The following is a 15,075-nucleotide window of genomic DNA, read 5'->3' as shown; positions in this document are numbered from 1 at the left end:
CTTTCCCTCATGCTATTCCTTTACCTCTAGAATATTAAATAGTGCTGCCAGACGGCTTTATATAACCTGAGGGTTTTTTTCATCTCACTGAAATCCCTGAGGCTTCATTCTTGTTTTGTCTCATTAACCAATTTATATGATGTCTTTTTTTTCCCCCTTTTTTAGCCTGATTGTAAGTAAAAGATTTAAGCTAATATGGGGTCTGCTAGATCTGCTACATTTCTCTTCTTTCTACCACCAGTATCGAGAGGTAGACAAGAGATACAGAGGAAACTCTATATTTGAGAGGCTCAGTGGAGACTGGGACAAAAAATGATTTATTGAAAGGTAAGGAATACATAAGAAGCTAAAGGATGTAAATTTGAAGTGAAAAAGAAAGCTCCATTAAGTTCTACTTCTTATAGAACAATGTGTTCTAAAAAATGTAGCATTTCATTCCAGATTTAGATTGAGTGGAATTTGAGGACAGGCTGAACTTTAAAAGGTTAGTGGCTATTCCGTTTGTTCCCAGCCACCTTCTAAGAAGGTCTCTTCCCAGTCTGCTAAGACTGATTCTATCAATGACTAACGTGTCTGCACTTGGCTGGGAGGAGCAAGAAATTCCTGAACACCAACCATACGCAGTTTCCATGGATCCCTTTCTCCCCATTACATTACTTTCTGCGTCCAGCACAATGAATGTACTGCTGTTAACATCTTTGCAGCCCAGCTAGAAACTAGTGCTCAGAATTCAGAGCAATGTCACAGTTGTACCAGAAAACATCTGTTGAGCTTTGCTGGGTAAAGCAACCTCAAAACAAAACCATAAAAATAATGAACAAATAAATTCCTGATTTACAAAAAAAAAAAACCCAAAACCAAACAAAAAACCCAAACCAGTCATAAAGCTGCTGCAGTAAAATATAGAAGATTTTTTTTTTTAATCATTATTTCTAAAGTTAAATCAGCACCTTATTTTAAGGTTAAGCTAAGGTCCTAGAGGGGAACCTCAAATCACTGCCTCATCACTATAAAAAGAATAAAGCTTATCCCTTAGAAAGCAGTCCATGGTTGTCATCTTCTGCCAAGTCCATCAGCTCAGTACTAAGGATAGGTCTTGAAGCCTTTGATTTAATTCGGTTTTGGTGGTTTAACACTTGCTGACCCCTCTGACGAGAGCTCCTTAGATTCATTCATCCATCCTGGTAATTATGCTGGACAGACTCAGCTTCCAAAAATCGGGTGTTTTCAGGCCAATATGGCCAAAATAGAATCACAGTCTGGTGAGACTCAATACATTTATCTGCCGTTGCACAACATAAGTAAAAAAAAATAATCTGTTTATAATTTTAAACAAAGTATAATTAATCCAAGAAGTCCATGAAAGCATCTGAAGAACTTAAAAGGATAAGAAAACTTAGCCTTCTCTTGGAATAGTCTGAATACCAGCTGGAAAGCAGGGAGGCTTTCACGCATGTTTTTAAAGAAAAATCAATCCTCTTTTATGGTGTTTGACCAGGCCACAGCTAACACACACCAACCAGAAGTGTAGGAAGATCAAAGTGCCCTGCCCTGAAGCACGTGAAGCAGGTCATCCGCAAACAGCCCGTGCTCTGGCATCCTACCTGGTAGTAGTTCCATGTAGTAGCACTAATGAGCTATCTACAGTAAATGAGCCTCATCTCACCTGCTGCAAAACAGAGCCAAATACTTCAGGGAAGTCACAGTGCTTACTCCAGAAAAAATATTTACAGTCTGATGTGAGGTACAAACATGAGTGCAAATGGCAAGTAATAAGGCAGAGCTGGCTGGAGCCAAAATGAGAGATGCTGCAGTGCAGTCACATGACATTTATGTGAACAATAACAAGAGAAGATGAATACTTCTAGCAGAGATGGAGGAATGGCCACTGTTCCTGATGTATCTTCTGAGCATCAGAGAAGTAAGGCTCGGAGAGGGCTCAGTAAGATGGAAGCTGATGAATGTCTTGCAGGCCTCTTCCCATCTGAATCGTCACCTGAGGTACGGGAGCAGGAACGAAAGTTTCCTCATCTTTAACTGATAAAGCAGAGTTTATCGGTTTTCATTTTCAGAATCAGCACGCTCTGGAGTTTCTGTTAAAATTAAAGAATGAATTTCTTCTTCCTTAATTAACCTGTCATAAGCGTTCACACAGTCATCCTTTGCACAGCTCTGAAAGAGAACAACAACATTTTTAACAGTGCTTCTTCATGGCGAGCATTGCAGCCCCATAAGACAGACCTGTTTCACAACGTGTGGGCTATGTTACGGTGAAAAAGCCAAAGTAGCTGGGCAACATATTGTGCTTATCAGGGACATGGCTTAGGTCTGGCTGACAGATGAATTGTCCTCTCTGGAGATGAGGAAGAACTGAATGTTGGTCTCCATCTTAAGAATGCTTCCAACTACAGCTAATGAGTGAAACTCAGGCAGAAGGATGGAGAAGTGAGGATGCATATGCTTAGTGGAGTTTTCACTGAGACCCTGAGCACACAGAGAAGATAATACTCAGAGGCAAGAAAGTAGCATTACTTGGAGCAGCAATAAAGCGCTCATCAAAGCACAACAAAGTGTAGTAACTACCATACTTATGGTCCTCATGGCTGAGAGACCCATCTTAGTCCCATAATGACCAATACACACTGAAATATTTATCCAAAATGTAGTAAACAAGGAGGCCAGATCCATGCTTTCCACTTGGTTCTGGTGTATTATTAGGTGAGCTCACAATACTCCTGTGAAAAAGGGAACACTGGATTTTTGACTCTGACTCCACTTGCAATTGGGAGGCCACAAAAGGAGATTAGTGGTAAGAACGTCACCAATCCCTGTGACTCCTGTTCAACTGAGAACATTCACTGCACATGCAGCACCAGACACACTGATAGTCATTATCCTCTACAAACAATTAATAAATTTTGAGATGCCACAGTGAGCCAGGAGATCCTTTCCATACATGGCCACTGTTCATTGCCTTATGTCCAGGTTTGAATTAGGACTTCTTCTCTTAGTTTTTTTATAAAGGGCTACTGAGTTGTATTTGTTTAGAAATAAGAGCTTACATAGTCAAAATTATGGGCCCTTATTTCAGGAAGAATAAACATATCAAGTCTTCCATCAACCAAAGCTTGAAGCAGGCATGAAAACAAGTGAAAGTACTAAAAAGCTATGTTTCTGGAAGTCAACTATGAACAGCCTTATTCAGCATCAAAAATATGAGCAACCAGCAGGGAAAGATCTGAATGTTCAGGAGAATTGGTTTATCTGAGTTGCCAAAAAACCCCATAATACCCAACCACCAAAAAAACCCTAGCAAAACAGAGCACCTCCCCTTCATGTCACATCCATCCTGTCCCATGTCCCTCCACGCCTCACCAAAAAACCACCCAAAAAACCCAACCCCCAAGCCAACCCAAAACACATTTAAGTGACTAGCAGCCTGTGAAATACATTAGCAGTGTTTAATTATTCTGTTATTTAGAAAAGTATATGCAATTTGAAGGGGAAAAAAATTCCTCTTAGCTTTGGGTAATTGTTTCTGAACAACTCTTACTACTGTAAATACTTCGTCTTCACACGGTATACTTACTTATATACATCTGGTTCTAAGATAGACACAGGCATTAGGAAAAAGAAAATTAGAAGCCCACAGACTCTGGTTCAACAGATTATTTGGCCTCTTCTTACTAACCTGGGAATCCTCATTCTGTTCTCCAAACATGCGCTTAAGAATTTCTCTAGGGTCTGGAATTGGTGGAAGAATTAATATCTTCAGCCTTCAGAAAATTAAAAAGACAATATTTAGCTGAAAGATATTTATTTTAAAGTCATCATTTCAAGTCATACTTGGGTGCCATCAAGTTTTGTGGAGTCAGCTTTGGCATCACTGGCTAGCCTTCATTCTCTGTGTAACTGTACCCAGTTCTTATTTTAACTCCCTAAACCAAAAGGAAGTGGGAATATTTAGATGTACAGGTTCTAAATAACTTTCGTTGTCGACAAAGACAGCAGAAAATACTGACTTTTTAAAAAGTCTGCTCAAATATATTTTATACATAAGCTTAATTTTGAATTTAGACTTAATTGTTTGAAGAGATGGGTTGCAATAGCTATGCAACAAAGGTCTAACTGTAAGCAGATATAAGCAGTGTTACCCAAGTACAACCAGAGCATGTATATAGTCTATAAACCTAATTTTAATGACCAAGGTACAATGGTGTTACCATTTTTGTTACACAATACATACTATGGATAAAACAGATGCTATTAAAACATGCCACATCATGGACAGTTACCTGCAGGAGAGATGAATTATAGCAAGTCAAAGACTAATTGGAATGAGTGGATTGTAAAAAAAAGGGAGATCACTACTTACCTTTTTAGATAAACTAATAGAATTATTGTAGATACTGCTACTATTAAAGGAATGGTGATTATTAAAACCAAATAGAACGTAGAGTCCACCTTCTCACCTGGAAAACAAAAGTTGTAGAACCTTAGGGATGTTTTGAAAAGCTTTTTAGGAATAATGACAACAAATTAATGAACGCTGTAATTTGTTCACAGACTGAATGTTTTTTAAATACATTAGCACTTTCATAGGCAAGGATGCATTTTTCAAACCAGGATACTATAAAATAGACATATTTGGCAAGGAAATGCAAAACAGTGAGAGTCAGGATTGAAAAAGTGACAGCACTGGAACAGGGTCATTGCACAGCTACACAGATGGCAATTCCATCAACATGTAGAGAAATACAGGCAAAAGTTGATGGACTGCTGAAGAACTAGGACTCCCTTGCCCTCCTGTCACCTAAAATGAAATAAGATTTATATGAACTTAAACTCTCACTAATTTAGTAGACAAAAGATACTGGATGCCTTGCAAATGAAGAATAAAGAGCAAGAGGTTGCAGGAACAATTTTCTTACCAATACTCTTTTCTTCACTCCAGTCACTATAGAGCTCACTGCTGTAACACGCAGGCTTTGGTTTTGCTCTCACTTTGAAGATGTATTTGCTATTAGGATCAATGCTAGGAATTGACATATAGTTATTTTCAACCTAAGGTAAAAAGAAAAGGGAATTTGGTTTCTTCAATTAACAACATATTTCAGTCACTTACAAGCCTATTTTCATTGTGCAGTTAATATATTCTCAATGTTTTGATGGAAGAACTCTATGTGAACATCGAACTCCTTAAAAAAGGACATAGTGGCATTTAACCAGCACAGACTGTCCAAATAGAAATTCCAAAGTTGAGATTTAATCTTGTTCACTGCAACATCCATCCAGCAGCATTTGGCATCAATGTTTAAACTACCTGTGATTTACGCTGCCTTCCTTCTCTTTGTCAGGGCAGCATAAATCTAGCTTTAACTAACTTTAACTTAACTGTTGATCTAACTTGGACCATACCAAAGTCTTCTGTGTTGCCTCTGCAGAGAAGTACTCACACTAGACAGGACTGAACTTCAATTATGATCCAAAATATCATTGTTCCTTAGGAAACTGACAATATGCGAGTTTGCTAAATTTGAGATGGGACAAGCTAAATATGCTCCACAGAAGACTCCCACCTTACTTTTAAATTTATCATGTTGTTTATCATGCTGATCAAACAGTAACGTTTGGCTATGCAGATGCTGGCATGAGTACATCCAGATGCTGAAGTCAATGCTTTTCATATATCCATTAAAAACAGTGTATCTAAGACTACACACCTATTTCTTCCCCCCTCATCCTCAGTCTTTTTATCTCCTTGCTTTTCTGCATAATATTCTGTGTTCTTGTGTGCAACACCAACTAATTTTTCTTTACAGTAATCAGGTCACATCATTCAAGAACAAGGCATTCATCTGACTGAACACAGATGAACAACAGGAAAACCCAGTACCAACAGATGAAAGTCCCATATCACCAAGAAGCAGACAGGCACAGGCACCAGTATATTTTCTGATAAGTGTCGTTTAGTTTAGTGTCTCCTTCTTTATTGGATTGTTCTTACACATTACTACTTTGCCATAACAAATGATGGCAAGGAATCATGAATTATACTAATTGCATTGCATAGATATTACTGCCAGAAACCTACTGCGTGGGAGAAAAATCTTATGTCCACGTAACACTGCCAGCTAGTGCACCAGACCCATTCACATACAGCATACATACTTTTTAATTTTAAGCAGTAAATATTTGAGTTGCTGTGAATATCAACACATGTTGTAAAGGATACATAGAAAAAAAACCACAGTTAACTGTAAATAATGAAAAATTACTTTAGCTATCTGAGCGGTGTCCAAATCACCATTGCGATATTCAACTTCATAAAATAAACAATTTTCTGGAAAGGTGTCTGATTCACTCCATTCTACATATATTTCATCATTAATCTTTGACAGTGTAACTTGTCTTGGTGTAGCAGGTTTTACTGAAAAGCAAAAATTGAAGAGTTAAAAAGTATATTTCACTGATTAGGAAAATTGTTCAAGTCCTACATTGCATATTACTACACTTGTATCAGTTCAAGAGCAGACAGAGGAAAAAGTTAGCAGAAAACAGTCAAGGAAGAATAAAAAAAACAAGTAAGAGTGACAAATGAGTGGAAATTTACCCTCCCCCAATCCCTACTCCCTCTAAAAAAAGCGCTGTCTATAATTCCCAAATCAAAGATAACAGAAGGGAACTTCTAATCATGTTGTGTCATCCACAGCTTATAAGGTGCAAGTTTCTCAAACAAAACAATATATGAGCAAATTTTTTCTTTACATTATTTTTTTTATAATGTGATATTAAACTTACCAAGAGTGGTAGGATTTTTACTTGCACACACAGGTCTAATTTCTTCAGAATCATCTCTAATCAAAATACTTATAGCTGGGTAAGTATTGGTGACTTTGGGGAAGCTAAAATTGAAAACGCACCCAAAGATTCCCTGGTGAATAGAGTAGTTGTTGCACTTCTTAGGGTTTTTCAAACCATGAAACCTATAGGAATAAAAATATTTTTTTAAACTTCAAAAGAACAGGACAGCAAGGGGCGAGCTTGTTTTAAAACCTGTGTTACAAATTCTAAAGACTGGTCTTGCATTAAAGCTGTGCTATAGCATATATAAACGTAAAGCTAAGCAAAGTAAGAAGCTTCTAATTTATCTCAAGCTTTAGGAAAAATTATTATTTTTGTAAAGAGTGTCACATAGCAGAAAGAGAGGCAGGTTTCCTTTATACTGAAGCATCAAAGGTAACAGCAGCTTTCAGCTTTGGTTCACATTTTCCACGTGGGAAAACAATTTAAAAGAAAAAAATTTAGAAAGCAAACTAACTTGTGCCACTTCCCATCAACAGAATTTCACTTCTGTGATAGAATGAGCTAATCAATCTCCTTTAGCTATGGCACATATATCTCAACTCTTGCTTGAGATGTTCAAGCTTCACCTATTGCCTGCATTTGCTTTTCAAACTGTCAGTACTCGCTTCCAATAACAGAGAAGCTATGATGACCTTCTTCCTTGCTTCTGCTTGTTCCACAAGTCCCAATGAAAATATGCCAGTAGCTTTTTGTCCTGAGAAAATGGAATATTTATTTATTTTAAAATGATATAGAATAAATCAGAGTTTCATTTAGGAGCACAATAGACTTTGAAATTACTTCCCCCCACTTAAAATCTCAGTATATACAGGCTGGGGAAGCCATACCCCATATTTTACCTGCCCTTCTTACATTCCCTTTTCACCTCCCTGCCCTGGGGCTGCTGAAGAGGGAAGCATTCAGAGCAGCCAGCACCCTGCCAATGCATCAACCTTCACTTGGAAGCCTCCATTTCTACTCTGCACTGACTGGATTCCCTTGTTCTAAGCTAGTGTTATATTCATATTTACTTTGGATGAAACGATAGAGGTTTAGAGGAAAATAGCAATGAAGAATAATAAAAAATGGAACTAAGCAGTAATTTTTCAGGTCATTGTTCAGTCATTTCTGGAAAAAAAACAAACAACAAAGAAAGCCAAAATCAACAAAAAAAAAAACCAACCAAACACACCTCACCTGCCTCACCTGCATATAGAAAAATGTTTCTTTCATTCCAAAAATCAAGTGTTTTCTTAGTTTTCAGCTTTTGAATAAAAAAGGGTATTTTTCTTTCTAAGCAGCATGGATCAAAACACTTTGCTGTTGCTGCCACTGCATCTTTCATTAAAATTAAAGGGTAAGTTGAAAATATAATGGACTAATACTTTCGATTAGGGCTCTAAGTAGCCATATACTCAAAAATTCAGATCTTCAATGCCTCATTGGTACTGTTCTTTTAAAAAACAGTAGCAGTTTAGAGAGAGAGAACAGTCCTCTCTGTACTTAACTGAAGCAGCAAGTTTCCTGCTGTTTGCTGTTCAAATGCATTAAATCAAACAGCTAGCCTGTGAGACTGCCACTGGAGAAGAAAAGTAAGAGTTCAGTTAGTTAGTTCAGATAAGACAGAAAGCTCATTTAAAAGTACAAGGGACTTTCAGAAAGAAAACTTCAACATTTCTACAGAAGCTAATGCAATCTGGCATTTCACAAGGCCCATTAACATGCAGAAATATGCATAGATTAGCGTGCACAGATCTTGAAGCCAAGTTTTTGCTCACAACACAACTCTTGCTTTGGAACAAGAATCCAATTATGGCAATCAGCTGGCAAGTGGGGATGATGATAAAGACATGTTCTCCATAACTTTCAAGGTGAATCAATAATTTATGACATTGAAAGTACAAACAAAACTATTGCTAAGTGTTATTAATGTTTTTGTACTATTTTCCAATGATTTAAGAGCTGGCATATGCTTTAGTGAGCGATTCTGGCTTTAATGGCCTTTGTTGGGCTGCAAAGAAAGCAATTAACACAATGTACTAGCTCAGTTCTTCCCTCTTTGAATCCACAACTAGGAAAAATTAGAAAGTAATAGCAGTTATTTTAAAATGGGCTAAAGGAAGCAGTCAGTGCTTCACATAATAGTATATCAGCTTCCCAAAGAGAGTCAGCAACACAAACCTCTTAACCCTTCAGCAGCCAAGTTTTCTGTTGGACAGGACCCAACTCTAAATTGCACACAATACCTTGGGACCTTTTAAAGCAACAGGAAGCAGACAAGTAAAATGGGTAATGTAAAACTAAAGATTAGCACCCAAGCACTTCAGAGTTGTGAATAAAAACTTCATACAAACCAGTAGAACAAGGTATAGTTGGTATCACTGCTTGCATTCTCCCCAGGACGCCATGTACAAACCATGTCCTCCAAATTGTGCCAAACACAGCTCAAGTCAACAGCAGCAGTACCTGGAATACCTGCAAGGCAAGTTGGAAGGTCTCTTAAAATTTATTTTGCCAGCAAAATCTTCTCCCCAGTTTCCAGTAGAACATCCCTTTTTACAGAGCTGAAACAGTCTGGAAGGCAAAGATGGGTTACCCCTCAGCCTGCACTGCCTGCTTCAGCAAAGCAGATGGTGAATGACAGTCGTTTATTGCTTGCAATAGTTGAAATCTCAGCAGAGTAACTTCTAAATGCAAGCTAATTGTCTCAGGTTCCTCCATATCTGAATTACTACTTAGAGTTATCTGATGCTAAGAACAAGGTGTTGAGTAAGGAAACATTTTGTTCTATTAAACTACAGATACTTGAAAAAGGGGTTAATGTAACTGGCAACTATAGGGATAGCACTAGCTTTGAAATAGTTATTACAGCCATCAATGTTAAAAATACTCAACATTTAATTTTAGTTATCTTCCCCAGATAAAATATTAGTTTCTCAGTATTCTGAATATGGAAGTACCTGTAGATCTTAAGTATGGACAAAAGCAACACAGGGTAAGCTGAATTTTTAATTGAGACCCCAAAGATTCAACTTCTTCAACATATTGAAAACATGAATTACAGAACATAAATACAAATGAGTACACAGCAATTGTGAAAGGAGATATCAGTGTATCTCCCAGGCAGGGTAATTACAGCCTAAAAAGTCTTTTAGATTCAGTCTTGCATTTTTGCATGGTACAAGTTCTTTCTACTGTATTGTATTACAGCATATTAGATTTTTCCTTGTAACAAGTAGAAGCATCTCCACGAACTAAAAATAAAATGCATGTTAATTTTATCAACAGCCCAGACTTCTGTTGATAGCAAACCCCAGACTACTTTCTACTTTTGAGCTTGCATTCTCCCTGAAGTAGCAACTGTCAAATGTATAGGAAAATGAAACTGGGTTTCCTATTCCAAGAAGTATTTAAAAATATTTTATCTGCCAGAGACTTTTAGAAGTCCCAACTTGTTTAGTACATGCTGTCCTAATGATCTGCTTCCTTGATTTTCCAGAATACTCTTTTGACAGACAGGCAGACAAGCCTGATAAGGTCTCAGATTCTCCCATCCACATGCAGTTTTCATCCACATCGAGTCACACTCCTGGGTTAGACAGACTTCTACTGCTCAAGGCAAGAGACTCTATTGCCTTGTTGTACCTCCTAACTTCCAGCATGCAGCAGAATACACTATTCCTTTAAATCTGCTTCCTAACAGTTTTTCTATGGACCTCTGATTTCTGGATGTCAATAAAGAAAAAATATTTTTCTTTACACATTTTGCTATGCACAGCTTTGTAGACCTCAGTTATCTCTTGAAAGAGGGAACCCTACTAAAAGCACTTAAGTAATTTATTCAACAAGTTGTTAAATTTGCTAATTTATCCCTCTAATATTTACAAATACAGGCTTATTTTAGGGACTTCTGCTTATACAGAAAAAATAAATTGACTTAGATGTTAGTTACAAAGTCATCAGGCTTAATATAACTTAGCTTTTATCCCTCAAACACAGCACAGCAGGGACAAAAGGAATGATGGGAATTGCATCATTGTCTTGGAAGAGCACTTAAATTTTACAAGCTTGCTCATAATGTTTTAAGTGACAGAAGACTCCAGTTGTGTTTAAATATAGTACAGTTGTGCTGTTCAAGCTCTATCAGTTAAACCAGCCCTTGTGTTTGGTATCTCCATATTTCTCTACAATATATTTCTATGATATTTCATTAAAATAACAGAGAAAAGAAGGCTGTGCCTCCTCAAGCCAAGAGAGGCAGGTCTGTCTCAGGTCTGGCCCATGTTACCTTTTGGCAGAAGAGAGGTCTCCACCCACTGGCTGGGCTTGCTGCTGTTATCAAACTTGCATTCACTTCTCACTTTGAAACGCATTTCCTTATTAAAAAACATATCTGTCACACGGAAACGACTCTTACTCCATTCCTGGGTTTGGATGGGGGGAAAGAAAAGCAGAACATTTGGCACACTGCATCAGACAAATGGGAAAAAGTCCATACCAGTTATGGTGCACAGTAAGGAAACCACTGGCCAAAATACTTCTTCAACTCTAAGTAACTCAAGGTACCTCTGTAGAAGCGGGGAGACTTTGGGCCAGGTCTCTTCACCTTTCTGTGGGTGAAATTGGAACAGGCTTCCCAGGGAGTCACCACCCCTGGATGTATTTAAAAGCTGTCTAGATGGGGTGCTCAGGGATATGGTGTAGAAGTGGCCTGGTAGAGTTAGGTAATGGTTGGGCTCGGTGATCTTAAAGGTCCTTTCCAACCACAGCGATTCTGTGATTCTGTGTGAATTACTATTAATGTAAGAATACGTTACAACTCCTCAAAAAGGCTGCAACTCAAAACCAAATTAAATGAGAGTCTGACAACATGGGAAGCTGCAGCATCACTTAGCTTTTCTTTTTCCTTATCAGGTACACTCAGAACTCACCAAAAGAGAACGACTTCTACTCCAGTAACCTGTAGACACGAGCATATGCCACGCAGAGATCAAGGAACACGTATAACGTGGGAGAAAGTGATTCTACTACAGCTACATAAACAGGCGCTTAGAGATCGAATCTCCAGCTTTCTGTGTGAGTGCACGAGTGCATGACGAGCAGAAGAATATTTGAAGATGGAACCAAAAGAGTGATTATAAGAATTTGCATGGATTTAAGGGACAGAAGAAAAAAAATTATTAAAACAAATCCACAGGTGGCTGTTGAATACAGTGACACCATGTGAGGCTCAAGTAATCCATGAGCTTCCATTTTCAGAAGAGACTATGCGGTTGTGTGAGAAAAAGACTTACCCTATTGTCATACACTATCTTGAGCAGCTTTTATTTGGCAAAGGGGATGTTTTTTACTTAGATGGAAACGAGATTTTTTTTAAAAAGTTAAAAAAGTAATTTGTTATGACAAAGAGTGGTGTAACCACTTACGTATATTGAAAAAAAATAAAATATTTGCACTAATGAGAATGGAAGGAAATGAAACAGCCACGAACAGACTAGGTTCTACTAGCCATAATGCAAAAGGATGTAGCAAGATGATACACAGTCTGGTTCTTCTCGTCATGTGAAATGGCTGTTCCACAGCTCCTTCAACTGCTGCTGACCTTCACATCTGTTAGACCCTTCCATGAACTTATTAAGAACATTAACCAGACTTTCCACCTGTTAATGAACCCATCAGAAGAGGTAAATAGGTTTCTGCTGAGTTAGCAAGCAAATTCATCTAAATGTCTGATGAAGATCTTTAGAGAAGAGTGCATGAAAAAATCAAATATCATCCTTTTAGCAGTGTTAAGCCATTACATTGGCTCAGCTGTTCACAGAACTACAGCCTTACTTCAAGTCCAGGATATCCTGGAGCTATCAAAGAATATCAAGGAACACGGCACAGCCGTCACTGTGAAGGGGCCACTGTAAACATCAGGCCATAAAACTGTAATAGGGCTCAACAATAAAGGACTGTTTCAAGAGGCATAGTATCGATTTTAACTATGTCTGATACAGCATCTCTGGCAACCCCACAGTTGGTTTGTATTCAAGGCTTCTAATTCTCACAGTTTGGAATTATGGACAGAGAGCATATTATCTTCCTGGCAATAAATTCTAAAAAAATATTTGTCCTAAAGCCTCTTTATTCATGGCAATGCTGCTCTCAGACCTGACCAAATGATTGTTAATCCACACCAAGGATCACATCTGAGCTACAAACCATCTATCACAGACATAAAAACAAAAGCCCAAAACAAAGTTTTACAATTTCTGTTCCAGGGAACAAATGTGTTCCGTGTTGTCTTCATAACACAAGTCCCATGAATAATTCTAAACACAGGGACAGGGCAAATGTGGGAATATGTTAATACTCAGCATTACCTCTGAAAGATGCTATGCTGTCAAATCACAGATACACCAAGGTTAATGTGCACACTTCTTTCTTAAATGGAATTCAAAGTGAAGGAGATCAGCCTTTGCAGACTTCCCATTTCAGTCTTAAAGATGTAGACTGCCCTGTATATTCCACCCCCCCCCCGCCGCTGGAAAGCTGTATGAGTGAAGACTGAAACAAGTCTTCACATTATTATTACAGGACTTCTGTATTATTGGTAGCAGCTCAATTATTAGAGACAGAGAGATTTTTTTCTTGTCTGAAGATCTTACATTCTGATATGACTCATTTTTGAAGTTTTGATCCCATGACAAGAATTAAAGGCTTTATTAAAACTGTATTAATATACACATATGTGACACACACCTTTACACACCACTTTATCAGAGTAAGATATTTACTGGAGCTGAGTAGAATTTAAAGAGGCGATGCACTTACTCTCTTGTCCTGAGGGACATCACCAATCACAATGTCGCTGGAATACTCCAGGTTGCAGCTACTGCTGACATTCTCGGGGGGGTTCCATGTCCAGTTCAAGGTGCAGATTTGGACAAATGAGTAGTCCAGGTTGGATGGAGGTGGAAGAACTGTTGCTCCTAAAAGAAAGGAGTTATCAGCATAACAATCTTGTTGGGCCACATTTTACCGTTTGTAATGCTGACAGATTTTGAACTCTCTAACAGGAAAGAACAAATGACTTCTCAACTTCGCCTGCTTGCATTTGCTATCAGATAAGCTACTGCCCACTAAATTGTTTCTACTATTTCTGTTATCTCAGTGCATCAATCATTTAAATAAATATAAGAAACACACAAAAAATCTGAAAATTAATTTTGAAGAAATTGCAGCGTGCAACAAAATAGTGGCTGTGGTAATGAAATTTAGTTCATCATGGGAAAATGAGTCTCATTTTTCACGTCTTTTCTGCTGTAAATTTGCTTCACATGCAAAATAGTAAAAACCGTATATACATTTGGTGAAGCAATTAACACTTTATTCCACCCAAAAATTATCTATCAATGCAGTTTTAGAGAGAGAACTTCAAAACCACAATCACACCTTGCAAGCAATAGCTGTATGTTAGAACCACAATCCAAACAAAATCAAGAATGTTAAAAACAAAACAAAACAAGAAACCAAACCACAATGCTTTTTCAGTTACTCATTTATTAAACTTCTAATGCTGCTCTCTGGCACAATGAGCAAAACCAGTGTGAGACAAATAGTAATTTACCGCTGGCACTTCTAGCAGTACATTTTTTCATCTCTTCAAAAGCAAGAGAGATGCAGAGGAAGAGCCATGACTCAGAGGTAGTTCCTGGGATAAATCCATTTCTGCATTGACCCTTCCATACTCTTGTGCACTGAGTCACAGCCTGCTTGATACCCAGTCACACAGCCTGAAGGTCGTTTTGGAAAACAAAGAAGGGAAATATGGCAGAAAACAGAAAACTGCCAGAAATTAATTAAAGTATGTGTCACACTCTAATTCTAAAAAAAATTACCAATTGGCAACTCCCTAAGAAAATGAAAGTTGGTTTTTTTGTTTTTTTTTTTTTTTTTTTAAAGGGCTATTCTGGTGTGTATTAGAAGACATTAAATAAGAGGACAAATGAGACTGCTTCCCATGAGTACCTACAGGTACCATCTCTGAGGCATCACCATCTATTTTCTGTGGAAAGAAAGCACCTTTGTTATGCAGTGGTTTCACAAACACTTCAGACTGATATCAACTAGTGCTGCTAGTCTTACTCATCCCAGGAAACTCGCTTGTCCCAGGAAACCAGGCACAACCCACCCCAACATTTAGGGGAGTGCACAGGGAAGGGGCAGAATAACTCCACTGAA

At 38.0% G+C, this 15,075-nt stretch overlaps 1 protein-coding gene across 1 annotated transcript; it reads right to left on the bottom strand.

The window, feature by feature from the left end:
• Nucleotides 1–2,052: 2,052 nt before the first annotated feature.
• On the bottom strand, nucleotides 2,053–13,809 carry IL13RA1 (interleukin 13 receptor, alpha 1). The gene is made up of 9 exons (XM_008940383.1): nucleotides 13,666–13,809; nucleotides 11,135–11,270; nucleotides 9,201–9,321; nucleotides 6,802–6,986; nucleotides 6,279–6,430; nucleotides 4,932–5,064; nucleotides 4,376–4,472; nucleotides 3,692–3,776; nucleotides 2,053–2,172 (listed from the first exon to the last, which is right to left on the bottom strand). The coding sequence occupies exons 2-9, from the start codon at nucleotides 11,235–11,237 to the stop codon at nucleotides 2,053–2,055; spliced, it is 996 nt and encodes a 331-aa protein (XP_008938631.1). The 5' UTR covers nucleotides 11,238–11,270; nucleotides 13,666–13,809.
• Between the last annotated feature and the right edge of the window lie 1,266 nt (nucleotides 13,810–15,075).

The sequence above is a fragment of the Merops nubicus genome, unplaced genomic scaffold (genome assembly GCF_000691845.1).
Source record: "Merops nubicus isolate BGI_N331 unplaced genomic scaffold, ASM69184v1 scaffold2970, whole genome shotgun sequence".
Lineage (NCBI taxonomy): Eukaryota > Metazoa > Chordata > Aves > Coraciiformes > Meropidae > Merops > Merops nubicus.
This window is presented reverse-complemented; position numbering and strand designations above follow the sequence as displayed.

Bases quoted from the DNA above. Each gene is read 5' to 3' on its own strand.
- IL13RA1 (XM_008940383.1), bottom strand. From the start codon at position 11,237: ATGTTTTTTAATAAGGAAATGCGTTTCAAAGTGAGAAGTGAATGCAAG. The intron at 9,322-11,134 runs GTAACATGGGCC...CTTGCCTTGCAG, and splicing joins GACCTCTCTTCTGCCAAAAG to GTATTCCAGGTACTGCTGCT. The intron at 3,777-4,375 runs GTAAGTAGTGAT...AATTTTCTGAAG, and splicing joins CTATTAGTTTATCTAAAAAG to GCTGAAGATATTAATTCTTC.